Source organism: Ahaetulla prasina, chromosome 3 (assembly GCF_028640845.1).
Source record: "Ahaetulla prasina isolate Xishuangbanna chromosome 3, ASM2864084v1, whole genome shotgun sequence".
NCBI classification, from domain to species: Eukaryota; Metazoa; Chordata; class Lepidosauria; order Squamata; family Colubridae; genus Ahaetulla; species Ahaetulla prasina.
The window spans coordinates 127,831,026-127,849,136 of record NC_080541.1 but is presented as its reverse complement, the minus strand read 5'-3'; the positions used below and the strand labels follow the sequence as shown (position 1 = coordinate 127,849,136).

The window sequence follows — 18,111 nt, the reverse complement described above, 5'->3', positions numbered from 1 at the left end:
CAACTTTAATTCCCCTTACTATAACTTCTCACTTGGCCGAATCCTACCATAGCTGATATTTCTAAATAATTTTAAGTTTTACTGTCTACCCTAACCCTCCCTGGTCTTTCTCACTGTGTGTACATATATATAGATATATATACATATTATATTTGATGCCTTCAAGTCTAGTCAGTTTCTACTACCTACCACTTGCTAATAACTTCTCACTCGGCTGGATTCTACCATAGCTAATATTTCTAAATCCTTTAAATTTTACTGTCTCCCCCAGTCTCCCTCTCCCCTGTCTCTCCCTCTCTCTATACATTTATACAGTGATGAAAACCGGTTCTGTGGGTGTGGCTTGGTGGGCGTGGCTTGGTGGTCATGTGACCAGGTGGGCCTGGCCCACTTGACATTTTTTTTATTTATTTGTCACAACATTATATATAAGCATAAGCATGAAATAACTATACGATATATAAACATATATATAATCGTAAGTATGTAATAACCATATGAAATTGGATACAATCAAAGGGAACATTAGGACAGGAACGGTAGGCACGTTGGTGGCTCTTATATCACTCACATCCCTCACTGTTAGAGCCAGGAGCTCCACATTCTGAAGCACATTCTGCCTTCCTGATGCCCCCAACGCTTTGAGTTTCCCTCTGGCTTGACTGCCCAAGCGAATCTCAGAGCCTTCTCTTGCCCCACTCTCCATCCCACGGGGTGCACATCCCCCCACCCCGCCAGTCCTCCGTACAAACTACCCGCCCCATTTCTGCAAAGGCAGAGACTCCCCCTTGCAGGACGATCCAAAGAGGGGAGGGGGATGCTGCAGAGAAAGCTGCCTTCCACCCGGGCCTCTTCCTGCAGCCAAACGCGCCCAGCAGTGCGTGCCCTTTCCTCAAATGGGCTGTGCATGGGGCACTTGGAGAGAGCAAGAGAGCTCTCCAACCTCTGTTTTTGTGTGTGGGGGGGGAGGGAAGGAGGGGGTGATCTGAAGTCGAGGCCCCCAAACTTCTGGCAGTGGCAGGGGCGGCTTCTGAGTATCCCTGAGTCAGCTAGCTCCACCTGACCTACTCCCTGAGTCTCGCCATTCTCCTCGCCCCTCCCCACACAAGCAGTGGCTGGCTCTGCAGGACAACAGGGCCGTCATCGCTACCGGATCAACTGAACCGGTCCGAACCAGGAGCATTTTACTCCTGCATATATACATATTACATTTGGTGCCTTCAAGTCAGTCTGGACTCCTGGCAACTGCCTGGACTAATCCCTGCAGTTTTTTGGCAAGATTTTGGAAGTCGTTTGTCCTTACCACCTTCCTAGGGGCTGACAGAGAGCGACTGGCCCTTGGTCACCCAGCTGGCTTTGTGCCTAAGGTTAGACTAGAACTCACAGTCTCCCAGTTTCTAATCTGATATCTTAATCCTATAAAATTCCCTATCTACCCATTCTAATACTTTTTAAAATTTATAATACTGAATTTGTCTTTTGATATAATTTCCATATTCCAAATCTCTGCGTCTGACATAGTTCTCTTTCTCTACCCTATTCATTATATCTCTGAGTCATAGTAAATCAGAGTTACCCTCTACTTCTCTGCCTTTCTTTTTTATAGCACGCAATGCAAATAGTTGAATTGATACTATTCTCTAATACAGTATTCAGTAAGTTCTTAAAGTCTATTATGTTACAAACATGAGTTAAAGTATTTTGATTTCAGTAAATAATTTTAGAAAGAATCTCATGACATTCTAATTTATTTATTTATTTATTTATTGTTTAAATTTATATACCGCCCTATCTCCCAAAGGACTCAGGGCGGTTTACAGGCATTTAAAAACAGGTAAATACAATCTAAAAACAGTTAAAAAACGTATTCTAAAAGCCTGAATTAAAAATATGAAAATAAAACCCAATTTAAAAACCGTAAATTAAAATCTAGCTCAGTCCTGCGCAATTAAATAAGTATGTTTTAAGCTCGCGGCGGAAGGTCCGAAGGTCCGGAAGCTGACGAAGTCCTGGGGGCAGTTCGTTCCAGAGGGTGGGAGCCCCCACAGAGAAGGCCCTTCCCCTGGGTGTCGCCAGACGACATTGCCTCGCTGACGGCACCCTGAGGAGTCCCTCTCTATGAGAGTGCACGGGTCGGTGAGAGGTATTCGGTAGCAGTAGGCGGTCCCGTAGATAACCCAGCCCTATGCCATGGAGCGCTTTAAAGGTGGTCACCAAAACCTTGAAGCGCACCCGGAAGGCCACAGGTAGCCAGTGCAGTCTGCGCAGGATGGGTGTTATGCGGGAGCCACGAGGGGCTCCCTCTATCACCCGCGCAGCCGCATTCTGGACTAACTGTAGCCTCCGGATGCCCTTCAAGGGGAGCCCCATGTAGAGAGCATTGCAGTAATCCAGGCGAGACGTCACGAGTGCATGAGTGGCAACCATTTGGTGTGGACTGGATGGCATGACAGGTGAGTTTTCAAAAACTACTCAAAAAATGCTCATCAGTGCTCCTTTATGAACTGAAAGGTGATTTAAGCAGAATGTCACAAAATTCTGTCAAGTCTGTTCAGGCTTTTATTAATCGCTTTGAAAATAAAGACAGTCAAAGATGCAGATGATACAAGGCTGAATGGGATAAGTCATACCTGGAAAATACGATCAGAATGATTTACATAATGCATTTTTATGATTACTATATTGCTCTATTTAAGTAAAATAAAGTATACAACAGGAGGTGTTAAATAGGTAAATAGGGAGTGACACCCTGGGCAAAGGCTTCACTCAAGTCCTCTTCCCAGGTGGGAAACAGCTGCCATTTGAAATCATTGGTTCACAGCAAGAAGCCGGAAAACTGAGCAACCTCAGTGGCTGGGCTGCTGACAGGAAAGTTTTGCTGTACCTGCTTACTCAATAAAGATCTGAAGTCCTGCCTCTTCATTCAACTCCCACTTAAGGGCAATATATGCACACAAAGAGAGAATGGGTGTGATCAGTAGAAATACCCTGTAACAAATGTATATTGTGTTTATATAGAAAAATCTAGCCTCTTTTTCAGACCATTTCTTCATCTAGCTCAGGGCTGTCAAACTCTTGGCCCGTGGGCCAGATGCATCACATGCTGGCCATGTCCACGCCCAGTTTAGCTAAGGGGAAAAAACCCTCAATACTTCACATGACGCCGCCGTGACTACGTGAGTTTAGACACCCCTGATCTAGCTAGACCAATGTTTCTCAACCGCTGCAAATTTAAGATGTGTGGACGTCAACTCCCAGAGTTCCCGAGTGAGCATGTGAATCCACACATCCACACATCTTAAAATTGCTGAGGTTGAGAAACACTGAGCTAGACAAATGGCAGTAGCTCTCTGGGTTTCAACCAGCATCTTCCCAACTTTATACATTTTTAAAATTATATAGCATACTTTGTTATTTTGCTACTTCTTGACTGAATAAATATGATTGATTGATATATTTAGCTACTAAGCATGATATATTGATATATTTTAGGCTACTTAGCCTAAGAAGGATAAGGATCTCTCTATTTCACTGTGATAAGTCTGCAATTCCATCCCTTATTTTCCAAGCTCACTACTAAACTGTATTTAAAATCATCATTTAGGATTTTACATAATACTTGTCCTGTGCAAGGGGGTAGCATTTCATGATGTCTCATCCAGTCCGATCACACAAGCAAGGTATTTTGAGGCAACCTCTTGTCTCAAAAATCAGACCTTTCAGTTTGATACTTCTCATTGAATTTTTGAGGACGATAATTTCAGCTGGTCACTTTACTGAAAGCATCAGTGGAAGAACCTTTAGGGCATGAAAATGCTGTTGAAAGCCCTCAAGATGATTGTTTCAGTGTCTTGTCAGATGAAGCCTTCAGTAAATGCCCAAATGGCACTTCGGTTGAAGTATTAAATTTAATAGCCCTCTATTTTCTGAAGACTTCAACTAGCACAGAATATCAAAGTCCCATTTGCCAAAAAAGTAAGTCTTCCAAGCAGGCATTTTTCAGCATTTGCCCTAATGCTCTTGGCTTTTAAGTGCCATTCAATGTTGTTTTGTGCTGAAAGTATTTTTTTCTGAATATTAACAATCTATATCTTACAAACTATTTTTTATTAAACTTTTGTCATTATCATCAGCATTTACCTCGGTCCTTAACTTAAATTGTCTGTCACATTTTATAGCTTAAAGCCAAGCTGTATTGCCAAACATGAGATGAAAATAATTTCCAAAGTTGGAGATGAAGAAGATGGAACAGTCAAAATGAAAGATAATTAATAAGATAGTTCATGACCTCTGATTTAAAATCTAAAATCTGGCTGGGGAATAAGTAGCTTGCTAATGACAACTTTCAGCATTCCTCACCTTTGCATTACATGCTGGTTTAGATTATAGTTTAGAAGTACCCAGAAGGCTACATATTTTCCACTCCTGATCCAGAAACAAATGACACACAAGATAAAGGTTGGGAGGCTCAAACTTGCAAAACTGTGCAATTATTAGTCCCTGTCTGTAAACAACATCTATGCAACTACAGTCATAAATATTGGGAGAGTGCCTGGTAGCAAAATTGTCACCATGATATTATCTTAGTTTTGCAATTTGCTTGAATGCAAAAGGGATGGCGGCTTTGTAGCCAGAACATTTCCTTTCGTAGCAACTGCTCAGATTGCTTTGCAAACAGCTAAACAAATACACATGATATAAACTAAAACTCTGCACAGCAAGTATTAGCAATTTGTTTTTATATTATTTCCTTGAAAGGAATAGAGTTGGAGAGATTTGCATTGCTTCAGGACCAGGGGTAGCCTGGATGTGGGTGCAATGACTAATAATGGTCATTGCTTATAGTCTCTTGCTGATTGGCTGGAATAGCATCAATGTCCACTGGGATTTATTGCATTTAAATACTTAAATATTGGCAGACGGAAAGAAAAAAGTCAATTTCAACTTATTTGACAGGAATTAGAAGATGGAGATGGTGGCAGAGGGAAAGTTCTGATGTAAATATAATGTTTTAGAAGTCCCAAAAGTGCTTTTTCAAGAGGCAGCTGTACTTTCTGGTTTTTCTTTGAAGATGTTTCACTTCTCATTCTAGAAGCTTGTTCAGCTCTGACTGGATGGTGGGGAATGGAAGGATTTTTAGTCCTTGTAGATAGCTGGTCATTTGCATTCTTTTAGTGAGTCGTAAAGGCCACCTGGAGGTTTATCTATGTTGTCACAAGTGGTACAAATGGGTATGGAGCCTTCTCGGAGCTGTTGAAAGGACATGCGCCTACCCGTATTTTCTAAAAATGCTGTTATAAACCATAGAAGCCTTCATGGAGATAAAAGTGACAAAAGACTAGCACTCTTCTTTGCAGCACACCAAGTCTCAATTATGTTGTTGTTTTTGATGCTTAGTTTTTCAATCCAAATTGGATGGTGGGCACTTTGGTGGATGTCTGTAAAATTGTAGTTGCCAATCTGCAGCTTAAACACAGATAATTATAGGAATTATCTTTATCTTCTAGCTGTCAACCACTGGAGGATGGAGCACACGCGTTTCCAAGAAGAGGTAGGAAAAAACACTTGTTTATGGGCCACATTAAATGCTATGGTCACACACATGTGATGGGCTCTGTAGAAATTTTAAATAGATATAGAAGATGGATGGATGGATGGACGGACAGGAAGAGCATTCTGTCAGGGTTCCAAGGAACACAGCCAACGTAATAAAGCTCTGAGGCTTGAGGTTATTCAAAGTTCCAATTTATTTAGCTGTTGGCACAGCTGGGAAACCCTGAATCTGAAAGCTTCCAGGTTTTCCACACCCAGTTGACAGTTCACAGCCCTGCCCCACACCCATAATTTCATCACATTGTCCAATCAACTCTTCACACTCAATTGGATACAATCTTCAGGCAGTCTCTATCAGACGCAGGATGTCCTTGAATGTGGAATGTTGTTATGACTAATTTTCTATCGCTCTAACAACAACCCCCTCCCAACTTCCCCAGCTAAAATATGTGGCAGTTAAGAAGCAAAAAGAAAATTGCCTTCCAAAACTGACATATTCATTGTGTTTTATGTCTATGGAGATTCTCAGTCATCCAGGTTATGGTTATCCCAAAGGTTTTTTTGAAGAGGCAACTGGACTCTAGGTTTATAGGCTTTTATTCTGTGCTATATTTTTTAAATATGTTTTTAGCTTATGTTAGCTACCCAAGAAAGCCAGTCTGGTATTGTGGTTAGTCCATGTGACTAGAAACTGAGTGACCAGGAATTCTCATCCCACTTCAGGCACATCATCAGCTAGATGATCTTGGACCAGTCACATTCTGTCAGCTCTAGGAAGTTTGCAATGCCAAAACACTTCTGAAAAACCTTGCCAAGAAAACTGCAAGGATTTGTCCAGCCAGTCCCTGAGAATTAAACACAAATAAATGGAAAGGAAGCAAAGAGACCTGAAGTCTCTATTGCATGTTGGGCAGCCATATAAGTTGAATGAATCAATGAATGTGCAGATCTAGCTTAGGTCATGGTAAATACTGGTTTAATAAACCAAGTTACTAATGGAGATTTTACATCACTTTTAGCAAGTAACCTGTTCATCTTTTCTTCACTTTCCACTTTAAATGAAAGGGCACAATAGTCCTTCCTCCTTTAGGGCACCCATTATCATCCAACTCTCATTAAACTAGCAAAAATGAGGACGGGAAAGACAAATGAATGTATGTCATGCATACAAACAGGCACAGCAGTGTATACATAGAGGAGTAATACAATTAGAATAGTTCAAGGACTCATTCATATTTTTGCTTTTTGAGGCTATAGTACAAGGATTTTCCATCTGTCCCATTCCTACTTACCCAGACTGTACCTCCTTTAATCTTTTATGTAATCCTTTATTTATTCCAGTATGATATCAGTTGGCACCTAAGATTTAAGGATGAAGAATCATCACCCCAACCCAGATAAAGTTGTTTTTTAGAAAACATAGGGTCTTTAATGGCTGTCAGTAAGTTTGGGTTTTTTTTTTAATAGAGCATTTTGTTAATATTTCAGGAAAACTTTGTTAAGCTTCCTTCTCTGTAGCAGAAGAAGAAGACAGATTCCAAACTGTGTGTGTCGCTGAAAAGTAGGAGTATACTTGTTCATGGGTCACATTAAATGTTATCGTTCTTATGTGATGGGCCATACAGACATCTGAAACAGAAACAGGGATGCATGGATGGAGGGAGGGAGGGAGGGAGATGGAGAGAGACAGACAGACAGACAGAAGATGGACAGGCAATCATTCAATTCATTGAGAAAGAAGATAAATATTAATTTTATTGAGATGATTAAAATGCCACAAAACAGTGGCATCAGTTGGTAACTAAGATTTAAGGATGAAGAAATAACAGTTAAAATCCACCCCAAACCTGTTGTTAGAAAAAATAGTATCTTTAATCACTGTCAGTAAATTTATCTTTTTAACATAGAATATTTTGTCCATATTGCAGGAAGGATATATAAAACTTCCTGCCTTGGAAGCAAGAATGTCGAGCCCTAGCCGGGACTCGACAAACATGAGCGGGTGGGAGAGTGCGAGACGCAGCGGCGGAAGCTACCTGTAATGGAGTCGGGATGATGACAGGAGATCGATTTGGGCAGCGAACGGATGGCTGGCATTGAGAGGCTGCCTGCGAGGATTGAGACCCAGTTAGCAAAGGCTCTGAACTGACAAGCTCTTCCACTCCCAAAGCTCCCAAGTCCCTGCACCAATTGGCTGGATGCAAATTATCCTAAGCGGCCAAAAGCCCAATGCGAACAGTACTTTGACGAATGGGCCGCAGCAAAGGGACTGGCAGGAAGTGGCCGTGGCCGATGTGCTGTGACGAAAGTCTGGGGGAGGGCCAGCCAGGGAAAAAAGTTTGTGGCTAATAACGCAGGGGCAAAAACCTTAAGGAAAAACAGGCAAGTTCAAAGGTTTTGAAGTGAAAAGTCCTAGACCCTTTTGAAGCTTGGTAGTCACCTTCTTTTCTGTCTCTTAGTTTGTAGCCCAACCATCTCTCTGGTTTATTTGCATGTTCAAAAAAGTGTTGTTTCGTATATTTAAGTATTCTTCAATATCTGAAACAGTCAACAAAGAAATTTGTTGTTGCGATTTTAGTTGATTAAGTATGTTAGAATCTTCTAGTGAATTCTAGAGTTTCCTCTGCTTCAGTTTAATTTCTTATAACACATTTTGGATTTTTTTCATCCTCTTAATTGCTGTATTGTATTGTATAAAATGACCTGCTATAACAGCCGTACAACCATCCCAAACTGCTGTCAACTTAGTTCCCTTTCCTAAATTATTATTAAAATAGTCTTGAAGTACCTGTTTACGTTCTTTAACAATCTGTGGTTTCTGCAGAATAGACTCATTTAATCTCCATTTAAAAGACTGAGGACCAAATTTATGATTATGGACAAAAATGTTTTTGGAAGAATAATAACTATAGTTGCTTTGTGAAGTAATTTTTTAAAATTCAGATTATATCAATTCTAGAAAAGGATTGGTGTCTCTCTAAAAAAAGGTAAAATCTTTTGTTAGTCCATTTTTACACCTCCAAACATTGATCAGACCTAAACTATTGGTCTGCTCGAAAATATTTGGGGCAGTTTCCCTTGTGTTTCTTTAATTCCTTTAATAGCTGATCTGTCCAGTTGTGAGGTTACTATCCCATTGTAATCTTCAATTGCACATCAATACTGAAAAGAATAGAGAGCAAGTGTTCAGACAGTTGTTTAAAAACTTGTTTTTTTCTTGCTGTGGGGCAGTGGTGAAATGTTACCGGTTTGGGTGAACTGGTGGTGATAAAAATTATTAGTTTGGGTGAACCAGTAGTAAAAAAAAAGCTACCAGTTCCTCTGAGCTGGTATTTCTCATGATCAGCTGTGCCGCGCGATTTAAAATCAGGAAAGCAGGAAATCCTGCTTTCTAGTGAATTTAAATTGCACGGTACAACTGATTCCGCCTCTCCCTGTTCTACTTACCTTCCCAAGCCTCCTTTTAGCATGTGCTACACGTGTGTGTGCACAGTATGTGTTTGGTGCACACTGCGCATGCGTAGCGCTTTCTTGGCGCACAACATGCATGCGCAACCAGCAAACTGGTAGCAAACCGGTTCAGATTTCACCACTGGTGTGAGTTGTAAAATGATAATCGATTTTATTCCCTGTAATTCAATTTGAACAATTACATATCTGCCTTAATCAATAGCAAACAATAAATGTGGATGTAATTGTGGTTTAATATATACAGAATTACCCCATTGATTTTTTTCTTTGAATTAGCAGAAATAAATTCCAGACCCAAGATGTTATTTGTTAAATACTTTTTGTTAGTCTCTTTAATATATGTTTCTTTCAAATGTATTACAGGTAGTTCTCCGAATAAGAACATTCACTTAGCGAATGTTCAAAGTTATGACATCTCTGCCAAAAGTACTTACAACTGGATCCCAAAGTTACATACAGTATGTTGCAGCATCACAGTGGTCTTTCACACTTACAATTGACCACAAAGGCGCTGCACCACTATTTTGGTGCCACTCCTGAGAGCTCCGAACTGCCCATGTTCGCCTCCTGTGCAGTCTTCGGTGCCAAAGTCCTTGTCCAGCCCGTTGGAGAAGCGCCAGCCTGGCCTCTCCCCTTCCTTGCTGAGCCTCAGCCTCTCTCACTAGCAGGCACAGCCCTGCCTCACTACTTGTCAAAAGTACTCCTCCAAATTGCAAGAGGAGCTCCTAAACAAACCTCCTTTCCAGCTCCATCGTGTTTTCCTGCCGCTGTGGAGCTGGAAAGTTTGGCGCACCACTGTGCAGCTCCCCTTGCTTGCCAAAAGCACTCCTCTAAATTGCAAGGGGCGGGGTTCCAAATAATCCTGCTTTCCATCTCTGTTGGGTTATATTCAACCCATCATCATAATAAAAGCTGGTATCAGGTTTGCATTCCAAAGTTACCGTTAAATTATTTCCATTACCTGATGAGCCACGGTAGCACAGTAGTTAAGAGTGCAGTACTGCAGGCTACTTCTGCTGCCTGCCGGCTGCCTGTGATTTGGCAGTTCAATCTCACCAGGCTCAAGGTTGACTCAGCCTTCCATCCTTCCGCAGTGGGTAAAATGAGGACCCAAACTGTTGGGGCAATATGTTGACTCTGTAAACCGCTTAGAGAGGACTGTAAAGCACTGTAAAGCGGTATATAAGTTTAAGTGTTATTGGAATTATCTCAGTGGGTTGATAGTTTTCTACATGTATATCATCTGTAACATTTGTATCAATTTGTACTCTATTGATTTATAATATGGGTGATTCTCTGTAAAGAGTTTTTCTAATGACAGACTTGAGCTCAGGTTTAAGCATTTTTAGCTCCCTCTTGCGGTCAAGAAATGTATTTTTTTATTTTGTTATTTTTCTGGCCAATCAGAGTTCATAGAGAATTTCAACCACCCACAACAAAGCAATCCAAGGCTACAGATCACTTTAAAAATAGTAAAATAAATTCACAACTTTTTATCTTTATGTTTCTCCATCAAAATTAAAAAGAAAAGATACTTCACACTTCCTTATTTTAACTCAGTTTAGTTGCCTGGTACTTTCTTATAAACTTGCCTGGGTATCTATTTTGGTAGAAGATGTTTTAAGTAAATTTATTTTGTTTTATCATAAAAGGTAAAATACAAAACAGAAAACCAAACAAACCAAACAAAAACATAATCTAGCACTAACAACAAAAGAAAAAATGGTGTACAAAAAAAGAAAAAAAGTGATCCAAATACCATCTATTTGTCCAATATTTTTTCACATATTTTCAAGACCACTACATATGACAAAATGAACCTGCATTTTAACATTTTAACTACACTTATTAGAATTCCCTTTTTACCTTTTCATTAGTCTATCTGGGGTAAATTTACATCATTTTATAAAATTTTTCTTTCAAACTATACAGTCTCCCATTTATCTAGCACTATATTACATCAATTTGTTTTGTCCATTTTACTATACACACTTTAACATATTCATCTTCCAGATTCATCTTGACTAATATTTTATATGCTTTAACAATGGTCATCTCCAGAACATAAAGTTCAGATTTAGTTTCTGTGAAAACAATTTTTTTTAATTTAAATCTTACAAAAAATCTACAATAATTAAACTAATTACAAACAAATCCTTATTTACTAATTGTTTTCTTTATCCTGAATCCCTTTTTCAAATATCAATAAATCTCAATGTCATCTATTTGCATTCTAATATCATCTCTGTACTATGTAGTACTTCATGAGGTGATAATCAAAGTGGCATTTTATCAGCTAATCTTCCTTTGTACTTCCACCATACACATCCAACTGATTGCCTAATAGCATGAATTTTAAAACCAAGGTTAACTTTTATTTTGTCATACCACAAATAAGCATGGCACCCAAATCTCAAATTAAAACATTTGTGGTCTTTTGAATTTTTTTTAAAGTTATCCAATCTTTTAATCTTTTAATCAATCTTTGTCCTACCAGACAACAAGCATCATAATGTAATCTAAAATTTGGTATATCCAGACCTCCTCTATTTTTAGAATCTTGTAGTAGCTTATATTTAATTTTTGGTTTTTTTATTTTGCCAAATAAATTTAGATACATCTTTCTTCCACTGTTCGAAAGTGGCATCTCTAATCAATATTGGTGTAGTCTGAAATAGAAATAATAGTCTAGGTAGTATATTCATTTTAATTACCTATTAATGACAAATCTAAATTTCCCCATCTATTTAAACCCAATCTCCTTCCATATTTTACAGTATTTTTTTGGTCAGTAAGTCACCTCTGAATATTTTAACTTTTTCCAGTTAAACCAGTTTTACATTCCAATTTCTTCTGATCTTCTACATTTATGTTCTTAGTCAGCACTGTCATTTTTAAGTTAGTTATTTTTAAACCCGTCATTTCTCCAAACATTGTGATCCTCCTTGTAACATATTCAATGTTCTCTAGCAGGTCTCGCACAATCAATACCAAATAGCTGGCAAATGCACATAGTTTGTAATTGTGCTCTTTAAGTTGTGGTTCTTTCGGACTTCCGTTGTGGCACTATCACATCAGATATAAGGAGAGGGGCTCTGTGAACTCGTGCCGAATCCCTTTGTTAAAGAGCCCCAAAGGAGCTAGACGAAGAGTGGAGGGGTGACGAAGAGTGGAGGGGTGACCTGCAGGTCGCGGAGAGTGGCAGCTCTCCTGCTTGACCCAGGGCTAGTTTTCTCTCATCCAACGACAAAGAAGAGAGGCAGCGATTATGGCTGCCATGAAGCTGGAGCAGCTGAAGAAATAAAAATTGTGCTGGAGCAGTGTGGATGAACAATGACTGAAAACGGGTGAGGTGATTCTTTTTTTTTTTAACCTAAAATAAATCCTAAAGAAAATAAATTCTGAAAAAGAGACTCTGAAAAGTTTGTTTAAGCAGCAAACAATTACAGAAAGAAAAATCACAGATCTGAAAGAAAATATTCTAAGAGGAGAATGCAAAACATAGAAAGATTGGATTTCTAATTTTCATTGGCAATAAGGCATTTTAAAATGCTGGAATTACTTGTCTTAATTTTAATTATTTGTTTGAATAAATACCAACTGAACCTGTGAGATTTTGTGCAATGTTGAAAGTTAAGCTGAAGATCACACCTACTGGTGAATGGAATATATAAGAATATATTTGTTGATTTGTCTGTTCTATCTTTTCCCCTGGTCTTTCTATTATCTCGTCTATTTCCTGGGTTTTTTTAAATCATTGTTCATTATCCCTTGTGGAACACTTTCTAGCTTCCCATCTATGTTATTCATTAGATCCTTTATCTCCCTATGATTCCTTATCATAATATCATAATTGCTTTGAAACATTGACAGCATTTCTTTTTGCAACCCATTTATTTCCCCCTGCTGAAACATCTTGTCTTCTGGCAAAGTTAACAACATTGATTAAAGGAAAGAATGGAACTGGCTTTGTTTCCACTTGGAAACTGCTTCTGGACTTTCTGAGCGAAAAAGATAAAAATATTCTAACTTTGGTTTTGGATGATTAAGTAAATAGTTGTTACATAAGTGACGTCTGTGTGTGTTTGTGTGTGTGTGCACATAATAAAAAGTTGAGATAATTTTATTACCGGTATATAATTTACTGCATCAAAGAAAGATAGAAGTTAACTGCTTTTTTTGTTTCTTCCTCTTTTCCTCACTATGCTCTTTTTCCCTTTTCTTCTTACCCTTTCACCCACTATTTTGATTTCTATTTGTATTTTATATTTAGATCATAATAATAAAAATTAAAATATTTATTAAAATAACCTCAAAATAGTAGTCAGTTGCAAACTGAATCTGAGTCAGCAGGATGATCGTCATGGGAAGAAGGCCAATGCATCCATAAGAATCTCAAGAAGTGAACCTTTAGTTTTGGGGAGATCCCAACTCAAGTCCCTGGTCCCCTTGCAGGCACCACACTTGAATAAGAAATTGCACACAATCTGCATCAAATTTAGGGAAGGGCAATGAAGCCAAGGAAGAGATCAAAGCAGTTGCTCTTAGCCTTGAGGAAAGACAACAAGAAGAGCCAAAAATCAGAAAGAGTCTGGGAGCACCTTTTCCTACTTAACACAATCTCTTAGTTGGAGAAGGGCAGGATGCAGCACTCTTCCAATAACTGAAAGATGTTACCCAAGATCCTAAATTTAGGATCTGTTCACTCTTATTCCAGAGTATTGAACATGGAAAAATGAATTCAGTTGCAGGAGAGGCGATTCTGGCTGAACAAGAGGAAATACATCCTAAAGAGGAATAGTTTTAGAGCTGAACCAGTAAGTAAGAGTTCACTCTCCCCTTCGGCTCCGATTGTCCTAATGCAAAGATTGAGAGCCATGAGTCAGAAAAACTGGAATTCTGGAACAGAAGTGGGGTTAGGCTACAGAGTCTCAGCATCTCCTTCAAATTTATGAAGGTAAAATTCTAGGTTGCTAATGAGGGATTCTTGGTGTTCTCTGAATTTGGTTGCTTTCTTTCACTAGCCAAATTAAATAACATCATCAATGCTGGGCCCTTCAGACCCCACCCCATTCCAACAATCTCCATGCTTAGAAGAATATGGGCCAAGCTACCTTAGGAGGCCAAAAGACCATTGCTTTAGGTCAGGGCTCTGGAGCCACATGTGGCTCTTTCACCCCTCTGATGTGGCTCCCTGTCATTCAAAATATGTGTCACAACGTGGGACACCCGCTGGCACGCAATTTATTGAACTTTTCAACCCCCAGTAGGCCAACCATGGATAAATTCAAAAGAAGAAAAGTTTCAGAAGAAAACAGAATGTTTAATTCAACTACATTGCTAGTTTTGTGGCCACTCAAGAAATAATCAGGCACTGGAAGGGTTTTGTGGCTCCCGGTGTTTTCTGTGGGAAATGGGTCCAAATGACACTTTTGAGTGTTTAAGGTTGCAGACCCCTGCTTTAGGCAGAAAAGCCACGAAAGACAGGTCTTTCTCATGCAGGTTAGATGTGAGGTTTGAAGCAGCTGAGTTGATCTTCCTGCGGAGAGCTCAGGTGATTCCCCAACGCTCCAACGCCAACCGATCTTCTTTTAATATGCAGTCAAGACCGGCCGCTTCTATTTATCTCTCGCTGGCTGGCGGTGGAAGTACCGGTAACACAAGACCTCTGCCCGCCCTTTCGGCATCTATCAAGATGGCCCTGACTTTAGTTCAGCAGTTTGCAGAAAAAGGCCGAGAAGAGGGAGCTGGAGTTAGGAATCCAGCTGCTCTTCGTTTGCTCCCAGCGAGGATTCGTCTCCTGGAACCGGGGCGCTTTCGGCGGCCTGACCCTCTGCCAGGAGGAGCGGGGAAGGAGGCGCCTGATCGGGCGGTGCCTGGGGCTGGAGGAAGTTTTGCACTTGGGCTGCAGAGGGGGAGACAGAGAGGAGCGCCTGAGGGCGAGGGCGAGAGCAAGAGCTGAGCGCGGAGCGAAAGGTTAGAGTCGAACCCATCCTGCTTCCAGCTCCCTTCCACTCAGCCGCGCATCTGTTCCTTCCCTTCAGCCGCTCCGATCGCCGGCGGGATGGGCGGATCGAGCTCCAGTTTGCTGGACGACAGCAAGTGCACCTACATCCGAGGTACGGCGCCGAGCGTCCCCTTCACTCGGAGCGCGTTTGCGCGGGCGAGTCCGATGCCAAAGTCGAGGGAGAGAGAGACCAAGCGGTCGGGAAAAGGGGCGAGCGCGCTCGTGGAGGTGTGTGTGTGTGTGGGGGGGAAAGACAGGGATTGTTTTGGCTAGCGCGGGAAAAGTTTGCGAAGCTGTCGCTCCTCCGTGTTTGGCAACGTGGCCCTTGTGCAGCTGGGCGCTGACAGCGGGTCGCCTGCAAACTTGCCAAGCGCTTTCACTGCTGGGCGCCGAGAAGAACGCGCCTTTTCCCGCACAGCCCCCTACGGTCGGTCGCCGCGAGATAAAGTTGTCACACATCGCTTTGCCATTCAGCCGAACAGCTGTCGCTCCTCGCCTTCTGACGCGAAGGGCACTGACACTGAAAGCCGTTACTGACAGCATACGTGGCGGCTGAGGCGCCTAAACTTGCGGGTGAATTCTCTTTGAACTTGATGGGGGTTTGCTTCAAGTCACCCCGGACATGTGACTGAAGGGTTGAGCGCTGCCTGCCCAACGGAGGCGAGCCACGTGTAGCGCAGTCCTATGCGCTGCTAAAGCGTTAGGGAGTTCTGTACTGGTAGTTAACGAATGGGTCACCCGTTGTATTTTAAGAATTTACTCGGACAGAACAATAGAAAGTAGAGTTGGTTAACTGGGAAGAAGGCTGCTGTTTTTACTGGAAGCTGTTAAAGTGAGAAAACCCACAGAGTAGAAGGTTGACTCAGCCTTCCATCCTTTATAAGGTAGGTAAAATGAGGACCCAGATTGTTGGGGGGGCAATAAGTTGACTTTGTAAATATATACAAATAGAATGAGACTATTGCCCTATACATTGTAAGCCGCCCTGAGTCTTCGGAGAAGGGCGGGGTATAAATGTAAACAAAAAAAAAAATATTTAGAGGCTGTAACAGCTGCGGGGGGGGGGGTGGGGGGAACAGGAGAATGGGAATTGTGCTACATAATATATGGGGGGAATATAGCCCTTATTTGTCATATTCTCCACATGAAGGAAGAAATTGCTTAATGTCTATGGAGATTCTCAGTCACCCAGGTTATGATTGTCCCAAAGGTGTTTTTTTTTTTCAAGAGGCAGCTGGATTTTCTACTTTTTCTTTGAAGAAGTTTCTCTTCTCATCCAAGAAGCTTCTTCAGCTGGGATGAACAATTTGCTTGGGATTTCCTGAGACAAGAAGGGACTATCAGTCAGTCATATAATAAAGTTCCTGAACTTTTCAAAGGTGATTTTAGAAACTTTTGTCTAGATTCCAAATCTACAGGACTCTTTTGTTAATTATTGACTTCGATGAATCTGCTCCTTAGGTTGATATCATTTGTAAAAGTATCCCACAGGCTCTTAACATAAACATAAATACATTGGGAGAAGCAAAAAAGAGAGAAAGATCTCTGGATGCCCTCACCAAAGCCCTCAGATATGCTCCTATTATCAAAGAGTTTGAGCAAATTGATAACTTTAGGGGGGGAAATCAGGAGTGGCAGAAACACAATTTCTTCTTGATTTGTAGCCCGTGACTTTATTGAGACAAGGAAGTATATGCAGCCATTATACTTAGTATTAGATTTTATGTGGTTCAGATGGTTCTACTGGGAATTGAACTTGTAGTCACTGTACTTTATACAATTAAATTTGTAGGTCACTGTGCTTTTTACACTATGTCTATACAATGCACCTAGCTTTATAAGTATTGTGTAAACCCACAGAGTAGAAACATGGAGTCTCTCCTATGATTATTGAGTTAGATGAATCTAAGATAAGATATAGCTTTATATCTCTAGTCCAGGAGTTCAGATAAGGATGGTGCATATTACTATAAATTATTATGTGACATAATGTCAGAGTTGGAGCCTCTGTTATTAAAAGACAGGTGAACTGAATGAATCCCACTGAGAGATTGATTTGATGAAACTCAGATCGCTTTAAAGAACTGACATTCTCATAAATTATGTCAGGTCCATAAAGAACTTAAGAGGTGTAACCTCCACCCAATAAATTCTGCTACAATTCCAGCAGAACATGCTAAACTTTAAAAAAAGCATTTGAAACTAATAATAATAATAATAATAATAATAATAATAATAATAATAATAATAATAATAATAATAATAATAATAATAATAATAATAATAATATTTTAATTTGTATACCGCCCTTCTCCGGAAGGACTCAGGGCGGTGAACAGGCAGATAAAATATAAATACACACAGTAATTAAAAACATCCCTTTAAAAAACTATTATTGCACAATTAATTCTAGATAGGGATACCAAACTAATTTTCTATGATTGAGTCTGGAAGACCTCCTTTGGCAAGGTCTTTTATGAATTAGCTGTTACCAAACAACAGACAGAAGTTTATGTTGGTTCCCTGCCTAGTTGCTGAAAGAGATCTTTGTATGCATGGTGATGCATATGTGAAAGATAACACTCCTTTTATTCTTACATTTTAGAATTACAGGTAATCCTTGACTTATGACCACAGTTGAGCCCAACATTTCTGTGGCTAAATGAGACAGTTAAGTGAGTTTTGCTCTATTTTATGACCTTTCTTTCTAAAGTTGTTTAAATCCCCAACACACAGGGGAAGGGCGGGCGCGGCCGACATCGCCGCAATTAGGGAGCCAAGCCAACCAGATCAAAAGGCAGGCCAAAAACGTCCTCCTCTCTGATATCAAAGGGACCACAGTTGTCCTTGTGAGAGGGAAGATCTTGTGCTTGCGACAGGGGAGATCTTATAACAGACAAACCCGGAAGCAAGGAAAGCCAGGCCAAATAGGCTACACCGCCCTCCTTACCTCCAGTGTCCTCCGAGGTCGCCCCCACCCTCTGATATCGAGGGGGGGCAGTTGTTAATCACAGGAGCGAGTCCTTAAGAGTCCTTGAGAGTCCTTAGGGTAAAAAACATAGGGAGCAAACCAGGAAGAG

At 40.5% G+C, this 18,111-nt stretch overlaps 1 protein-coding gene and 1 long non-coding RNA gene across 4 annotated transcripts in view; both read left to right on the top strand.

The window, feature by feature from the left end:
• Nucleotides 1-2,114: 2,114 nt before the first annotated feature.
• On the top strand, nucleotides 2,115-9,029 carry LOC131193951 (uncharacterized). Its single transcript, XR_009154071.1, has 3 exons — nucleotides 2,115-2,453; nucleotides 5,508-5,551; nucleotides 7,482-9,029. It is a non-coding gene; the product is annotated as an uncharacterized LOC131193951 (long non-coding RNA).
• Nucleotides 9,030-14,473: 5,444 nt separating this feature from the next.
• Nucleotides 14,474-18,111, top strand: part of NIBAN1 (niban apoptosis regulator 1) — a 67,985-nt gene continuing 64,347 nt past the window's right edge. Inside the window, exon 1 of one of the 3 annotated variants that reach the window (XM_058176550.1) lies at nucleotides 14,474-15,143. In XM_058176550.1, coding sequence (XP_058032533.1) covers nucleotides 15,089-15,143 — 55 coding nt within the window. In that variant the 5' untranslated portion in view covers nucleotides 14,474-15,088. The remainder of the gene's footprint in view (nucleotides 15,144-18,111) is intronic. The other 2 variants (XM_058176552.1, XM_058176551.1) reach the window with 2 other exon arrangements.